Below are 17,201 nucleotides of genomic sequence, written 5' to 3' on the forward strand. Positions count from 1 at the left end.
GCCCGCCTATTCGACCAATCGCGCGTAGAGTTTCACGGAACGCGCGTGACGTAACTCACGCGTTACTTCCTCGGTTTCTTGCTCGCTCGTACGTTCGCTTACTCGCTCGCTCGCTTGCTAACCTAGCTAGCTTGTTCGCGCGCATTTTCCTGCGCGTTCGCTTCTTCCTACAATCATAGATTCAGCATTTTCCATTTCCGTACCGCATTGAACTTCACCACTTGCTCTCTTTCCATTTCCATTTTCGATCGTGACAAAATTCGATTCGAGTATTATCGAAAACGTAACAGCTTCACGTTTCGTTCCGTTTCCCGCGGTTTACTGCACGATTCAAACGACTTTCTGAAGGAAGGCACGTTCAATCGTAATAATTTCAATTTCAATCGAACAAATTCAGACTCTGAATATGTGAAATAAAAACAAAAGGCTTGAATCCGAATTATATCGTCTGTTTACCTTTTTTTTCTCCCAATTGCTCGTAAATCCACTCGACGCGTTGATCCAAATCGAAACGTGTCGTTTGAAATGTGCACGAAACTGTAGATTAATTAGTTAATAACGATAAATTAAGGGAGGATAAAGTTTGTTCGATTAAATTAGTAGGAACACGGAGGTTGTAAAAAAGAGTACCAGAAATATGAAACTGAACTCGAACAGTATCGACATTCGTGTTTCTACCATTTGTTAAACTTTACAATACTTTTTTTTTTTAATGAGATACATTTTGCTCGAAGCACTGAAAAAATAATTTTGTATCTCTTACAACATTGTTACGGTAAACCGCGTCTATTCGTCGTTTTCCATCTATCACATCTTTTAATTTCAAACTTAATCTTCCGACTTACTTTTTTCCATTCGGTACAACTTACTATTACTCTGCTTTACACCACTTTTCTGTATCGTTTGCGTCTGTTAAAAGGGCGATACAAATCATCGTTTGCATATATCTCAGCACATTTATAGGATGAACCATTTTATTTCTTTCGTATCTGAAACAGCTATGAGACGAGAAAATAAAAGCAAGAAATTTGTTTCTTTCATCGACGATACTTACAAATTAAAAACGAAACACGATATTCGGACTTATCCAGTTGATCAGATGTTAATGCGTTTTGTCGAAATGCTGAGCATTTATAAAAACCTTTCACACGATTTATTTTTCCATTGAAAAGTTTATAAAAACAAATTTACCGTACACGTGTACACTCCGACCACCTGCATCGGATACAGAACACGTTGTCCTCTTTACAAATAATAATTTTTTTTTCGACTCTCAGCACTTCGATCGACGAAACGTCAAAAGTTAAATGTACGGGACCCTTAAACTTAATTTTTCGTTAGTAAAATAGCCAACCACGCGTCTTTCATATTTTCTGCTTCTATGTATGATACAACTATGTACAGAGTGTCTCAAAACATTACACAATTTTACAATTTCCAGTTTCTTTTTCTGAAGCATACTTAAGCAATTAAAAATTGGCTATTCGACTTTCTTTTCCACTCGTTTAAAAATGAAAAATCTTCACTTTTCGCCTTGTACGTTCCTTTTCAGACACTCTGCATATATGTATATATACGTACGCGTATAACGTAACTTGAACAGACTTTGAAACAGTGATACATAAAAGTCTGCCACTAATGTTTTCTCATGTATATACAAGGTGGGTACATTTAACAACGGCGTAAAATACAGTTTAAAACGAGTCCGTTTGAGTAGATGTACCGATCTGAACACGACACTCGACGCATCGTACAACGTTTAACGTATGTATATAAAATTACGCGGAATAGATCCAAACGTTAATCAATCGATTACGACGACGAATGCTCTGCGAGAAGCTGGGCCGAGGTGCTTTACATTCTCCATCATCTCGGTTTTCTGCTGCGAGCAGTCCTGGATCTTGGCGCCGTGAAGCCACTTCCGATGCTGAACATGCCAGGTGCGGTTGCGTTGAAGGTCGGTGCACTCGTCGTTCCAAAGTTGATGGATGGAGTGGTCGTTGGTGCGGAGAAATTAAATCCCCCTATTGATGCAGCTGTATAAGAAACATTATTCAAATTTCTGTGACACGCATTCGACAAAGAATTAAAAAACAATAATTACCTAGATTCGATGGCGCCCCGCTGAACTGGAAAGGCGCGGACGACGATGTCGTAGCGTTGTTGTTCGCGTTGTTATTTCCGCTGCCGAAGGAGAACGCAGTGTTCTGCTGCGGTTGCTTCTGATTCGCTCCGAAGCTGAATATACTGCCGGCATTGTTGTTTTCGTTGTTCGCGTTGGTGGCAGCTCCGAAAGCAGTATTGGGAGCACTGGACGATCCAAAGGTTGAAGACTGAGCTCCAAATGGTAGAACTTTGTTGTCGCCGAAGGCGGGAACAGAGCTGGCATTGGTATTGGCGTTGGTAACGTTCACGTTAGAGGTAGCATTGACATTGGCGTTTGCGTTGACATTAGAGGTAGCACCAAACGCGTTCGAGGTGGAGGGGTTTTGCCCGCCAAAAGTATTCGAGGCGGAAGTACCGAAAGGACTACCGGTGTTACTGCCGTAAGCAGGAAGGCCGGTAGAACTGCTGCTTCCGAATATGTTAGTGCTGGTACCAAAGGTCGGTGCGGTGGTACCCGGTGTCGCTGAATTCGCAGTGTTCTGCGAGCCGAAGACAGGAGTCACGGTGCTGGTGGTGCCAAACGCTGGCGCGGGCACGTTGCTAGAAGTGTTCGCCGAACCGAACACGGGTACGCTGGTGTTGCTACTGGAAGCAACGTTCGTGGTGCCAAACGTGGAAGTCGTGGTCGTTGGAGATCTGAAGAGATTCGGTGTACTACTGTTGCTACCAAACACTCCCGTGGTGTTTTTGAAAGTTGCACTCGATGAGGTTACTTGGCCGAAGATGTTACTCGTCGTGCCAAACGCCGGTGCCGAGCTGGTCGAGTTAGCGCCGGAGAATAAACTGCCGGTTGTTGCGGGTGCGCTCGGAGCTGATGTATTAGCAGCCGAGCCAAACACTGGCACGGCCAAAGTGCAGGTCGTGCCTCCTGAAGAAGATGCAGCGGCGGTGTTCGAAAAGACTGGAGCCGTATTCATGTTTGCAAATGCGGAGGAAGTTGTGTTGACGTTGGATCCAAACATCGGCGTTGCGGAACTCTTGGGTGCAGCAAAAGTGGTGCTGGTAACGTTCGTCGTTGAAGGTGTACCGAAAATTGACTGACTAGGGGTTGTAGTCCCAAAGATCGACGAAGTGGACGCGTTACCAAATATAGGATTGGCGTTCATGGTAAACTGAGGCGGGTTACTAGCCGCGGTACTAGCTGGATTACTAGCCGGCAAGCTCCCAAAGCTAGGCAAAGCATTGTTGTTACCAGTAGAGAATGCAGGTGTGCTCGAGCTTTCCGTCGGTGCCTTTGTCGCGCTCGGTGCATTATTAAAAGAGAACCCTGTTTTGTTGGATTCCCACGGGTTGGGTGCACGAAAACTGAACGTCGAGATCGCGGGTGTGGTAAACGTAGCTGCCATAGTTTTAGCCAAATTAGGTGCAGTACTGCTGATTACAACGTTCGAAGCGGAGCTGCTTTGCAAGGCAGGACCGTTCATACTTGTACTCGTGGTTGTACTCGTCCCTGTATTCGTATTTGTACTCTGAACCTGCTGAGAGTTCGCCAGAGATCCAAACGTGTTGTTACCACTTTGCGACACGTTTCCTACTGAACCGAAGAAGAATCCTTTTGGCTTGGGTGCTGGCGGGCTACCACTTTTGTTTCCAAAGGTCAACAATGGTACAGATTGTTTACTGATCATTTCCATATTGGCACGAATCGTGGCAAGACTCGGTATCACTGGTGCAGGCGCGCTACTAGAAACGTTCATCGAAGAAGTCATTCTTAACGGTATCGCGTTCATATTAGAGGTAATCGACGTTGATCCTGTACTCGGTACTGTACTCTGAGCAACAAATGTTGTCAATGACGGTGCGATGTTCGCGGTTGTCGATGCAGCAGTCACATTACCGCTTCCCACTGATAGATTTGAACTGGTTGAAACGTTCTGAACTGTTTGCGGTACGTTTGTTGGGAAGCTCAGGCTTGCTTCGGTTTTTGCGTTAGTCATACTCGAAGTTACGGGAACGGGCGAAGACATTGATACGTTGCTAGTGACGTTTCCAAATAGGCTGGCCGTTGAGGAAGTGGCGAGCGAAGGTGCATTGTTACTCGAAGAAACAGCGTTCGGTGTGAACAAAGTGCTGGTCGCCGTGCTCGGTGTTGATGTGCCAAAATTGAAATTTGGCGTGGCCGAACTCGAATTGACTACGTTTACGTTCGTAGCTGGAGAATGAGACACGATCGCGGATGTAGTTGTAAACATATTTTCAGGAGCATTGCTCGTCTGATTTGCCGTAGAAGGTGGAACGGTCTTCGTCTGTGCCTCGAAAGTGTTGCTAGGCTGTATATTCGTATTCGACGGAACTTCCTTGTTCGGTAAATTAAAGGCTACGTGTTTCGTATTTTTTGTACTCGTTTCGTTCACGCCAAAACTGGGTGCCACGGCTGACGTTGAGATAGGCGTGGTATTAACGTTTGTCGTGGTAGTCGATGAGTTGAGAGTCGCGCAAGTCACAGGACATTCGACTGGTTTAACCGGGTTCACCTCTTCCGCTTGGATCACAACGTCCGGATTAATCTGGCTGGCCGCTGAAAAGTCAATCAAATTGTCGTTAGACGAAATTCGTTTACTGTAACATTGATTAGGTGCTTACCTTTCCCGGATATAGCATCGAACATGCTTTGAAGCCTTGCCTTCATACTAGTCTGCCTCATATCCGCTATGTCTTCTTTTTTTATCTCTTCTACGTCGTCTGTTGTGAATTTCGCTCTTATATTACCTTGCTCTTCGACCAACATTCTCAATTTTTCATTCCTTTCCGGCTCCGCTCTCATAAATAACTTGTGAGTTAGTTTTCCCGTGTCGGTAGACACGACAGGCTCCTTAATTCGGTCATTTTTATCGAACGCATTCAAACGCTTTGAGTAAATTTCTTTATTGTCCGGGTCAGTCTCGATACTTTTGTTAGTCGACTTCAAAATCCCCCTTAATGGAAACTGTTCTTGTATCTTATCGGGTGGAGTAAATACATTCGAATTTCTCTTCTCTGGTACCTCCTGATTGGGACATTTTGGGCTCACATTTTGAACTTGTGGTAACGAAGGAGAGCTATTGTTTTGTATACTCTCCAAAGATTTGAAATGCTTTTCAAAATCTGGTGTTCCGCTTCGTGAAAAATCAACTAAAAGAAACAAGCAATACAACATAAAGAATAATTATAATTCTGTAGGAATTAAATAATTTGCTACCCTGGATTAAATACTTACTAGCTTTCCTTTTGACACCGGAAACAACGTGCTTACTAGAACTAAGCGAATTTATGATGTCGTAACAGGATGGAGTTTTTGTTCGTTTTGTAGGTCTATTTGTGGATTCGGCTTTACTTTGTGGCGAAGCATCCTCTTCTGATTTCAATGATTCTTCTTCTCTACTCCTCTTCTGCTTCGTTTCATCCGGACTCTCAAATTCTTTGTTAATTAAACTCTCTGTTCGCTGCTTTTTCGATAGATCGGAAGCAACGTCTTCTCTCGTCGCGCGTCTCTTTAGCGGTATCGCTCTTAAAGATTGAGTGACGCTAGGAGAAGAATAGCTATTATCCGGGTGATGCGAGTTCGAGAAAATTTTCTGCTTCGATGGTGGAGAATATCGAATGGTATGAGGTGGAGCTACTCTAACTGTTACCGGAGTTTTCGGTCTCACAGACTTGGCGTTTATCAACGGCACTGGACTAGCGTGAAGATTAACTTTCGGAAATTGTCCCACTCGATATTGCGACTGGTGCATCAATTTGTTGTTTGCTTCTGCCGCGTATTTCGTTAACCTAGTCGTAAGTCCTGGAGAATTTACGTCGTTGTATATTCTGTAATGAAATTAAAAATTTGTATAACCGCTTAAAGTTACAATAAAGTATAATAAATATACTTGCCTTTGATCTATATTGTATCTGGTTGACGATAATAAAGGTCCTCCAATTGCTTGAGCACCTCTTAGCTCGCTTATGCTCGCGTCCATTTTAGGACTTAAGCCGGTATCCCACATTGAGCCTTCTGAATTGTAATACGTAGAATCTTCCCGTGCCAATGCATGATTCTGCCTGTACGCAGGGGATAATTTCTTTGACAAACTTTGATTCGGGGATAATAACCCAAATGTCTGATTTTCCAATTCCTCCTTGTTCCTTGGAAACATTGGCATTACGGTATGATTGCCAAGAGGGCTATGATCGTAAGATGAATGACCAGAATTGTGATAATATTTGTTCTTGGGGCTGATATTGTTCGAAATATCGGTTTTCTGTACATCTTTCGAAATCGGGCTAAGCTGTGCAATCGAACCAAAGCTCGAGGAATTACTTCTAGTGGGATAAGTATCGTCGCTTAGCTGGTAACGTGTTCCACGACGTCTTTCCATCCTAAATTTGGTTAAGTTTCGTTCCCGAAAACGGCGACTCACGATCCTCCGAAACTGACGAATGTATTCATATATGTATTTAAAGATACGCTGAACGCTCGCACAAACTTCAAGAGAAATGTGTTTGCAGTAATCGAATAGAAGGAACGCGTGCGGCGACAATAAGCTGTCGTTGACGATCAAAGAGTAGCACGCATAGATAGTAAGGAATAATGAAATCGTAAGAATAAGAATCGGGCCCCAAACGTTGTAAAGAAACACGCACCCACTCAACACGCTTACTAATGTGATAACACTCCGATTTCCTAAATCCCACATATTACTTTAAACAAGTAACCTCTCCATGTTTGAAAAGAGCACACTCACCGAATCACCGGAACCTTACTGTACTAAGTCAACGACATTATCGACGTAGCAGTTACTACGTAATTCAATATATTGTCTTTTTTCACGATTATTTCCTATAAATTTATTTTAAAACATTTTCACAGAAATTTCGCAATTTCGTAGTAATTAAATGAACACAAATAAATTCTCGCGAAAGCATTTATCAGCATTAAAACGATCTATTTTACGTTATTACGAAACGGCGTTGCATGGCGGTCAAATATTTCGTTCCCTCGAATTGACTCGCTTGCAGCGCTATCTTTCATTTCATAATGTTGCACGAATTCAGCGGTTATCTTTTAAAATTTAAATAACGGAATCTATGAAACAATTTTACACATTAATTACTGAATATAACATACATCTGTATTATAACGTAGTAACTACGACGTAGTAACTGCATTATTGTCATAATTATTTCTAGATTTCCAAAATAATGAAGAGGAAAATTCTGTTAATCAAATTTTTACCTAGTATCGAAGAAATTATCGTGTAGTGGCAATGATTCTTTTGTTTTTGTTCCTTTAGAAATATTAAAGAAATACAAATATTATCTTGAAAAATAAATTTAGTTGAACACACTCAATTCGGCGTCCCTCTAGAGAATATGGCGGTGTGGCGGTCTAAACCAGCTAGGGTGAACATGAACTGATGCGTTCCGTTGTTCTCGGTCCGAAGTCCACTCGTTTCAGTTTTCATACTAGTAGTGCACGTGGGAATTCCTCGTGATAACAATAAGGAGAGGAGCAAAAGATACACGTCCTGCTGATCAATTATAATAACATTCTGAATCATAGTTTAAATCATGTCGTGGCTTTTCGGATATCGTAACGCGCAACCACAAGATTTTTCACAATTCGCACAACCACCGGCATCCGGCGGTGCGATTGGCGGTGGAGATGATTTTCATCATCCACCACCTAGAACTCAAATGGAACCTTATCGATTTGATTCGACCGCTTTGGAAAGAGCAGCATCGGCTGCTAAGGAACTTGAAAGATCCGGTACGATCGATTACTTACTTTAGGTTTTTCTGTTCAATGAAAATGTTACACGAGGTTACGTAAGCAGAAAACGATTGCTTAGGTTAAGGTCCTCGTGTTCCCGATGACATGATGCTGCTCCGTACTCTGACACCATATTATGATGATGCAACAAATTATCCTAGAAAGGAATTAAAAACAAACGATTCATGAATGAAAATAGTCACGATACGAGAAACTAAAAATATTATTCAAAGATTATGAATACCTGTACAATGTCTAACGTTCTTATCACGATTTTAACTCGTCGATTGCTCCCCAGACTTTGTCCATTTTTTGTTTTAGGAAAGAAATGATTTTTTTAAATAAAATGTAGACTTACTATCTAAGAACATTAGAAAAATTTTTAACTAAACATTCTTGTGCTTCTTTTATTTTCATAGCACACGCAAAAGAAGCATTGGAACTTTCGAAATTGCAAGAGGCTACTAAGCAAATGGAAAGACAAGCAGAGGTAAAAAAATATGAAGCAGGTATAGAGCAAATGAAAGCGGAACAAAAACGTGTAGAAGGAGAAGAGAGGAGAAAATCTTTACAAGAAGAGACTAAGCAACATCAAATGAGAGCTCAGTATCAAGATCAACTTGCAAGGAAACGATACGACGATCAACTGATACAGCAGCAAAGAATGAACGACGAGAATTTGAGGAGGCAGGAAGAATCTGTAGCGAAACAAGAAGCAATGAGAAAAGCTACGATAGAGCACGAAATGGAATTGAGGCACAGAAATGAAATGAAAAAGTTGGAAGCAGAGGTGAAAGCCAAAGCAAAAATAGACAGAGAGAATCAAGATTTAAACTTAGAACAAATTAGAGTAAAAGCATCTGAAAAGAGAGTGACGGTATTGGAATCGATAAAGTGAGTAAAGACGGGGAATTGGTCGAAAAACATTGAAATACATTTATCGAATATTGTTTTCAGAACCGCTGGTTCGGTGTTAGGCTCCGGTATGACAGCATTCCTACAAGACTGGGACAAAATTCTCGCTGCCACCGGAGGTTTATCTCTGTTGGCTTTCGGCGTGTATACCGCAAAAGGGTCGACGGGTATAGCGGCACGGTACATTGAATCACGTTTAGGAAAACCATCATTGGTTCGTGAAACGTCTAGGTTTACGGTTTTGGATACGTTACAGCATCCAATCCAGGCGGTAAAGAAACTAAAAAGTAAGCAGACCGATGCTCTGTCCGGCGTTGTGTTAGCCCCAAAGCTCGAGGAAAGATTGCGCGACATAGCGATAGCTACAAAGAACACTAAACAAAATCGTGGAATGTATAGAAACATACTGATGCATGGTCCTCCTGGTACTGGTAAGACTATGTTTGCTAAGAAACTAGCCGAACACTCGGGTATGGACTATGCTATCGTAACCGGTGGTGATTTGGCACCGTTGGGTCGTGACGGTGTTACCGCCATTCATAAGGTGTTCGATTGGGCGGCAACGTCTAGAAAGGGTCTCCTACTTTTCATCGACGAAGCCGATGCCTTCCTAAGGAAGAGGTCGAGCGAACATATATCTGAAGATCTAAGAGCAATGTTGAATGCGTTTCTCTATAGGACTGGCGAGCAGAGTAGCAAGTTTATGTTGGTACTTGCCTCGAATACACCGGAACAATTCGATTGGGCCGTAAACGACAGATTAGACGAGATGGTAGAGTTCCGTCTACCAGGACGAGAAGAACGCGAACGTTTAGTTCGTCTTTACTTCGATAAATTTGTACTTCAACCGGCGATCGAAGGCAACAAACGGTTAAAAGTAGCGCAATTCGATTACGGTATGCTTTGTAGCAAAGTCGCTAACATGGCCGAGGGAATGTCCGGCAGAGAATTGGCAAAGTTAGCTGTTACCTGGCAAGCAGCAGCGTACGCTTCCGAGGATGGAGTGCTGACGGAACAGATGATCCTGGATAAATGCACAGAGGCGATTAAACAACACAGACAGAAGGTAATTAATAGAAACTAAATATACTGTTATTAATTTAAACTTACGTGTTGAAAAAAAAATATATTGATTTCATGTGAATTGCCTTTTCGTAGGTTCAATGGCAGAGCGAACAAGAGAAGCAGGAATCGAAGTCGATTTATGCCACTGAAAAAGAACTGGATGTTAAGCCTATAAAATCGAAACCTATGATTGAATCCGCAGCTCCAGAAGCAAGTTCCGTCGCAACGGCTTAATTAGTAAGCATCGTTGCATAAAAATTAGCAAATATTTTACTAAAGAAATTAGTATTAAGTAATTACAAGAACGGTGTAAATGTTAAAAGAAAACGAGTACAATATTGAGTTGTCGTTTTCTGTCTAATGCGCGCGTGTATAAATATTATAGAGCAGTAATGAATTTGTTAGTAATGTAAATTCGTAGCTTGATTAAAATTTTTAAACATACACACGCACACCAGCAATTACAGTCATAAAGAAAAACGGATAAGACAGAATTGCAACTCGATAGTAACGTGTTAGTGTGTGTAAAAAAAATGACTTATAATTTAATTGATATCAATTAATACCTTATCCAAAAATCCATACCTTGACCTTCATTTTTTAAATCATTATACTTTCATAACCATCAATCATAAAAGCATACATGTTCAAATAATTTAACAAAAAATATTTAGAAACATTGTGTATTCTTTCATGACGTTTAATAAACATGTAATATTTTTTCTATTGTTATTTACTGAAAATCTGGATTTATTGTCTAATCAGAATCAATATGGAAAGGTTGAATAAACTAACAGTTATTGAGGTATATTCGCAATTAACAGCACTGAGGTTTTCGTTTCGTAATCACAATTTGTATATTTAAATCATCCTTCGGTCTCCGTGGACGAAATTTGCTACTGGAATAACAAGAATCTGTTCTGTTCTCAGATTCGATATTCGTGAAAAAGATTCGATCTAATTGTAAGACAAATTATTCAGTAAGAATACAGTGTATATCGTTGTCAGTAATGTACATAAGAGAAAATAAGAATATAGATAAAATATTCTCACACAGCCCCACCAGGTAGATAAATGGTACATTCATCGAGTATTTTACCTAAAAAACGCTAAACATTGCTATTAATCTATTTAAGCTAAGGTGATTTGAATCAACTATAGCATGGGTGTACTGAGGTTCCTTCTAGAATAATGATACAAACAATTAAGTACATTGTGTAGCGTCAATGATGAAAATCTGACGGCTTCGTAAAATGACATCCGACTCCGAATTGATACTTTTGCTATCGATACATGTAACCATTAATCACAAAAAAGATCTTCCTCTCTTTACACATTTCATTTAAATAAAAAAAAAAAAAAAAAAAAATAAAAAAGAGGATAAACGAATGGTATATTGCTTTAATTTTATTTCAATAGTATCGTAAAATCAGTCTCTTGATAAGAAGACAGTTTGCGGAAAGGCACACGTACATCTCAGTTTTACTTTGGTTTTTACTTGATCTTTAGCATTACTCTTACTCGTGAAAGAACATTACAGCGCATATTTTAATCTCTAACTCGAAGCCCCCAGATACTCGTTCTTCGGACACCAACCGTTGGTCTCGCAACGGAACTATATAGGAACTTGTTAAGTTGGGTCTCACCGCAGGTAACTTGTAAAGTTTTCTGTACCGATTCTGGTATCAAACCGAAGACATCCAAGTACAACAAAGATGGCATGTACGCCAATGTTACGTATGCAGATGGGGGTATACCGTAACATCGACTTAGCGAAAGGTGTTCTAATTTTGATAGGTCTAATATACAACGAACAGTGCTCATTGTAAGCATAGTACAGTCGCTCAGGTCCAATTCCACCATGTCTGGACAACTTTTCACCAAGTCGGTAATGTCTGAAATAAAGGTATACAATGAATCATTCGATCGAGTAAAGTCTAATTTTTCGTCGACAATATTGCACTTACTATCGTCTGTCATTGTTTTTCTACATCCGGCTATGTTTAAACGCGTAATGGTTCGAGGTAAAGATTTACAAAGTAGGGTCATAGCCTTGGCATCTAAACCACACCATGCCACATTAACGGCATTCAAGCTGAAACATTATTAAACGAAAGTTATCGAAATTTATATGTCGGTCGTAAAGTCGGTACCAAATCGTTTTATGAAACCGTTCTTACTTCTTTAGTTTCGTTAAATCTTTGATACACTCGACATCCATACCCTCGCACATCGTTAAATTTAATGTTTCTAGATCGTTATTTTCACTGATAGCTTTACAACACGATCTGTTTACTATACATTTTTCTAGAGATAACTTTTTAAGGTATTTACAAAGAGACAGTAACATGGCCAATCCATCCGGAGAGATTACTGCCATCGAGAGATCCAAGTATTGTAATTTGCTAACGTAACCGTCAGTGAGAACCTCGCTGTTTTCGAGAAACACAGGATCTGCAATCTCTGCTTGAGCAAGTCGAAGTATTTGAACACCCCGTGGTAATATGTGCCCCAACGTGCCTTCGTTTAATACTTTACCACCTAGATCCAATCTACTCCATAACGCTTCGTCTCGGGCTATTTGACACCATCGTTTGCAAACCAACATGGAACGCACCTGAAAAAGTATAATCGCAACGTGACGGAACAATGTGTATAAATTTCGACTATACACACTTGTTAAGATTTAATTTTACCAGACATTTCTTCGGGAGCCATTTCAATATCATTAAAATCATCTCATCGGACAATTTGTTAAATTTATCCTCGCCTGCGGACGAAGATTTTCTTTTTCTTCTGTACAGGCAAAACTGCTCGAAACTACTTTTTTCGGTAGAAGCATTAAGATCGTCTTTACAAAAGGTTCCCTTTGTATTGATGAAATTATCTGCCTCGGTCCTAGAGGAATAGCCGGATTCATTTTTCATGTTGGAATATGCTGTCGGTTCATCCGACTCGTACGGATCTTGGTCCAATCTATGAACATACATAAAACATTTAAAACTTACGTTTCCAATTGCAATAAATAAACTAAGAAATTGTTTTTAAAGATACAAACCTATCTACAATAACGGTATCAAAGCTGGAAGCTCTATGAATACTTTCTTGACTGTCAAAACTATTACTTTTATTACATGTTTTACTATTTTCTGAGCTAATAGGCGAAGTACGTTCTACTGATTCTGAATTATTGGCTCTTTCGCAACTGGAAGCTTCATTCTCTAACATGCTGACACCCATATCCGCTAACATTTCTGGTTCCACAAGATTTCCATCACTGGCACAAGACCAGTTTGCATTATTTTTAGATGCGCTATTCAAAGTACTGTTCAAATTGTTATTGCAGGTATCATCTAAGCGTAATCGTTTGCTATAAAACAGATTGATGTAAAAAAAAAATATTAATTTCGTGGCTGCTCTTTGCAGAACTTTAATAATTATTATGATTAGATGAACATATGAAAACAACCTGTTCCACCAAGGTGAAGAAGGCGATCCTTTGGACATAGTAATTCCAGAGATTGTCCTTGAATAAGTAAAACTTGTTTTGCAAAAGGTTTAAGAAATGAAATAGATTTATGAAACATGGATCATGATGGATGTAGAATCACTAATATTTATAGAAGAAAAAAAAATAATCTTATGTTAATTAAACACATTTACAATTTCGAAAAAAAGAAATGTTAAATTAAAAGTAAGAATACATAAATGTATATTCAATCAACATTCTAAAATATAGTTCAAAAACAACCACGTAAATGAAAAAAAAATATTAGCTCGATGTTTCAAGAAATCGTTATTTATTATAAAAGGATATAAAATGAAAAGAACAATCATTTATTAAAAGAATACTTGGAAGAAAAATAAAATGGAAATTTCCAAGTAACTTTGCGTAGATTTATCGTGCAAAAAAAAATAATCACTTTTCGCCAAACTAGGAAACGAACATTATTTACAAGCAATCGTTCCGTTACGATTTACCGATAAATACGACATGGGAAATTTTAAGAATTACTATTAATAAACGAAACAAGAGAAGACGAAAAGGAGTGATTACCGTACCGTTGGAATCAAACTGGCAGCAAGGTTCTTAACCTTACCTGTGCGCGCGAAAATACGCACCTGCATCACCCCGGAGCAACAGGTAAGAGTTACACACCGAGATTATGAGAAACTGAAAATTTCTTTCGTAGAAGGGAATCGATGAAAATAATTCTCACCTTTCGGGTGGAGAAAATTCTGTAGAATTCTCTATGATATCGTCGTCGAGTCTCGTGTGCTCCGCCACGCCGGGATTCATTTTTGGCGGAATATCGTCGTGATAGCCTTTTTTCAATCGCCAATGGTCGTACAGTCGAAAAACAATCGCTAACAACGAGTTCCAATTGCTCGACCTCTCCGAATCTCGAATCCGATTGGTTGGCCATTCGAGTACTTCGAGATGGCGGGAAAGTCAGGAAACATATATACTCAGTGGCTCACTCGCACACTAGTTAGAGTTATTCTAACCCTAACCCAACATCGGCGCTGCTGTGCTTTTCACAATCACAAATTCTTTTACTTATTTTCCTACTTCTATCAAGATTAGACGTGGAAATATTTCACTCATCAATGCTTCGAATTTTTAAGCTTCTGATCTTCCGCGTATATCTTCATCTGATAGTTTACCAAATCCGATGTCTTCTTTCGAAAGTCAATTCGAGATTCCGTCGGTCGAATACCTTGTTCGTACCACCAGCCGTACCTGAAGATGAATAAGAAATGAAAACTAGATAATAAAAAGGGAACTGATTTTCAACATTTTCATTTGTTTTATAAAAGTTACGCGTGGCTGGTCAGCGGAGATCGACGATTAATGAATTTGTAAATGTTCCCTTGCTGATCCTTCGCCTTCTCATTTTTATCCTCGTTTTCGTAGCTCTCGTATTTCGTGGAGTAGAATTTCGATGCGGTAGGATCGTCTGTAATACGTATTCCCTCGTATTCGAAAGTTTAATAAAATTCTTTCAAAAAGTGTTTACCGTGTACCTTCTGTTTTCAAAACCCGAAGGTCCGATCTTCCGAGTAGTCGATCCTTGGAAAAACAGAGCTTGAAAGGTGGTTGTTTCTCGGATGTTCTTTCGGTAATCGAATCAGGATAATTCTTTCGATCCATGAGACAATTTCAACTTGATCCCGCAAAAGAGCCTCCACGTTCGCGGACTGCAACAGTATCATCTGCTGAATCGGGAATAATCGCCAGTCTCCGGTTGACATTATTCGCCCCTTTCGGGGTATATTTAATCGATACACTCTGAGAATATGCTGGAAATAGAAACAGTGACGGGGTTTCGTAACGACGGAAGTGACGGAAAGGGAGTTTGTTCGGTCCCTAAAAATATCACCGTTGTCTTATCTATTAAATGCTATTTTATTAGGAAGCTTACAAAGTTCTCGTAAGACTTGCTCGCTTTTACACGGAAAAAAACAATGCCGTTCATCGACTCGGACGAATCCGAGTTACAAAAAGTCCCTCTTTTTTCGTTTCTCGACCCTGAATTATCAGCCCCGAATGAATTTCAGAGGTTCTGGGTTCACACGATTCAGAAAAATCATACGTATAAACGTAGCGATGATAAACTCTTCACGCGTACATTATTTTCATAACGTAAATCACACACGCTATTATCCACTCATACAATTTATCTCCAAATTTTCATTCACTTTCTTTTCTGTCTCGCTTGCCATGATTACGAAAGAGAACTTTATTGTTTCGTGTCTTTTTTTCACAGAAAAAAAGGACGAGCTTCGTTTTCGCTCAAGGTTTTCTAATATCCTCGACATTCTAACATATAGCTGTCAAAATCAGCCGAAAATTAATGAAGTAATTAACGACAGGCTTCTTCGTAGCCATTTTACGTAACGGGGTGAAAACGAACGATAGGATTGCTGGTTTCCATCGAAAAAGCAAAAGGAAACATATTGTATTCGGTTACAAAAGCAATACTCAAGCTTTGTTCTTTTTTTTTTTTTTGGCGATGTTTTTCATATTTTTTTTTCTTTTTTTTGTGTTTTTGAGTTTTTCTCTGACGAAAAATGAAAAACGTAACAACGAAAATGCTGTTTCTATCGGTCGTTGTCGCATGCAATAAACCGTTTCTCGTTTCCCAATCGAAACAGAATAAATTTACGAACGATATCGTTTGGCTGTACGGGCTTTAACAATTGTTTTCACGCCCACGTTTAAAATTGAAAAACTGTAGATTTTCGGCAAAATTTTTGAACGACGACTAAAGGGTCGTGGATGTACAGCGCATCGATACTCGGCTCGTGATCTTACAAATTTCAAAGATGTTTTCTAATTTTTTGCTTAAACACTAATATTGTTGTCTCGTTCGAGCACTCGAACACGCATAAATTTATACAAGGTGTTCCGTAACACGTGGAGTTCATTCTGTTCGATCTTGCTCCCAAGTTATGGCCCATTTTCTATTTTGCTATTTCTGAAAAATAAACCGAGCTGATATAGAAGAAAGTTAATACTTTCACCGCCACGAAGATGACCGACACTGTAAATTTAACACCCTTAAACTGAAAGATAAAATTAAAAATTAATTAAAAATTAAAAATGAAGAATTAAAATTACCAAACGAGGGTTACACATCACTGGATGCAAGAGAGACTTTTTCATAGCCTTCCTGTTCTTTGACGATCCTCCACGTCGTACGTAACATCCTGTATCCACACACTTCCTAGCAGACTTAATTTTTCTGTTCTTACACGCGATCTACACACACTCGTAATAATAGTTTATAAATCTACGTATTATGGCCGTGGATTTTCCATTTCGTTCTGGCTTTTCTCCAAGAAACACGGATTTCTCGCTGCCCTTTTGCTAAACGAATTCTTTTCTCGCGTTTAAAATGTTCCCTCGAGAAAGAGGAGTTGCTTCACACTCGAGTTGTCAACGTTTCACACACACACACACGCACGCATACAGACATTCGATTTGGTGTCAACGACGCGACGCATTCCGAATTGTAGTTGAAGAAAACGGGGAAATTAAAGAAAGCACCTCTCTTCCACATTCACACTTTCCGTAGACTCTACGAAGGATGATACCGGTCGAAAATGCATTAAACTTTTTCCTATGAAATTACTGTGTACCGACATTCATCACGCCACACGCTAGTGTAATTAAAAGGTAAGAAAACAACTCTGAGTGATGAAGAAATGCATCGATAAAAATTCAATCGATCGAAAAAAAGAAGAAAACTAGAAAGGAAAGATAAATTTCGATAAACGTATGGCAAGAAGCGAACAGACGCAAAATCGAAAGATA

General features: G+C 39.6%; 4 protein-coding genes across 7 annotated transcripts; 1 reads left to right on the forward strand and 3 right to left on the reverse strand.

The window, feature by feature from the left end:
- Positions 1–78: 78 nt before the first annotated feature.
- LOC117607306 (uncharacterized) lies at positions 79–7,229 on the reverse strand. 2 transcript variants are annotated; one of them, XM_034330859.2, is made up of 5 exons: positions 6,022–7,229; positions 5,363–5,955; positions 4,750–5,277; positions 2,105–4,684; positions 79–2,024 (listed from the first exon to the last, which is right to left on the reverse strand). In XM_034330859.2, the coding sequence occupies exons 1-5, from the start codon at positions 6,822–6,824 to the stop codon at positions 1,867–1,869; spliced, it is 4,662 nt and encodes a 1,553-aa protein (XP_034186750.2). In that variant the 5' UTR covers positions 6,825–7,229; the 3' UTR covers positions 79–1,866. The 2 variants fall into 2 exon arrangements, with proteins under 2 accessions (XP_034186750.2, XP_034186749.2); XM_034330858.2 differs by having other exon boundaries at positions 79–2,036; positions 6,022–7,215.
- Positions 7,230–7,664: 435 nt separating this feature from the next.
- On the reverse strand, positions 7,665–14,233 carry Skp2 (S-phase kinase-associated protein 2). 3 transcript variants are annotated; one of them, XM_034330878.2, is made up of 7 exons: positions 14,101–14,208; positions 13,350–13,406; positions 12,939–13,250; positions 12,577–12,856; positions 12,061–12,497; positions 11,848–11,975; positions 7,665–11,775 (listed from the first exon to the last, which is right to left on the reverse strand). In XM_034330878.2, exons 1-7 carry the CDS (start codon positions 14,178–14,180, stop codon positions 11,429–11,431), a joined length of 1,641 nt encoding a protein of 546 aa, XP_034186769.2. In that variant the 5' UTR covers positions 14,181–14,208; the 3' UTR covers positions 7,665–11,428. The 3 variants fall into 3 exon arrangements, with proteins under 3 accessions (XP_034186769.2, XP_034186771.2, XP_034186770.2); XM_034330880.2 differs by lacking the exon at positions 14,101–14,208 and adding an exon at positions 13,943–14,078; XM_034330879.2 differs by lacking the exon at positions 13,350–13,406 and having other exon boundaries at positions 14,101–14,233.
- On the forward strand, positions 7,699–10,485 carry bor (ATPase family AAA domain containing bor). Its single transcript, XM_034330873.2, has 4 exons — positions 7,699–7,897; positions 8,320–8,794; positions 8,858–9,881; positions 9,974–10,485. Exons 1-4 carry the CDS (start codon positions 7,699–7,701, stop codon positions 10,112–10,114), a joined length of 1,839 nt encoding a protein of 612 aa, XP_034186764.1. The 3' UTR covers positions 10,115–10,485.
- A 249-nt stretch (positions 14,234–14,482) lies between the features above and the next one.
- On the reverse strand, positions 14,483–15,724 carry LOC117607328 (uncharacterized). The gene is made up of 3 exons (XM_034330903.2): positions 14,909–15,724; positions 14,706–14,841; positions 14,483–14,624 (listed from the first exon to the last, which is right to left on the reverse strand). The coding sequence occupies exons 1-3, from the start codon at positions 15,033–15,035 to the stop codon at positions 14,489–14,491; spliced, it is 399 nt and encodes a 132-aa protein (XP_034186794.2). The 5' UTR covers positions 15,036–15,724; the 3' UTR covers positions 14,483–14,488.
- Positions 15,725–17,201: the final 1,477 nt, after the last annotated feature.

Source organism: Osmia lignaria, chromosome 14, assembly GCF_051020975.1.
Source record: "Osmia lignaria lignaria isolate PbOS001 chromosome 14, iyOsmLign1, whole genome shotgun sequence".
NCBI lineage: Eukaryota > Metazoa > Arthropoda > Insecta > Hymenoptera > Megachilidae > Osmia > Osmia lignaria.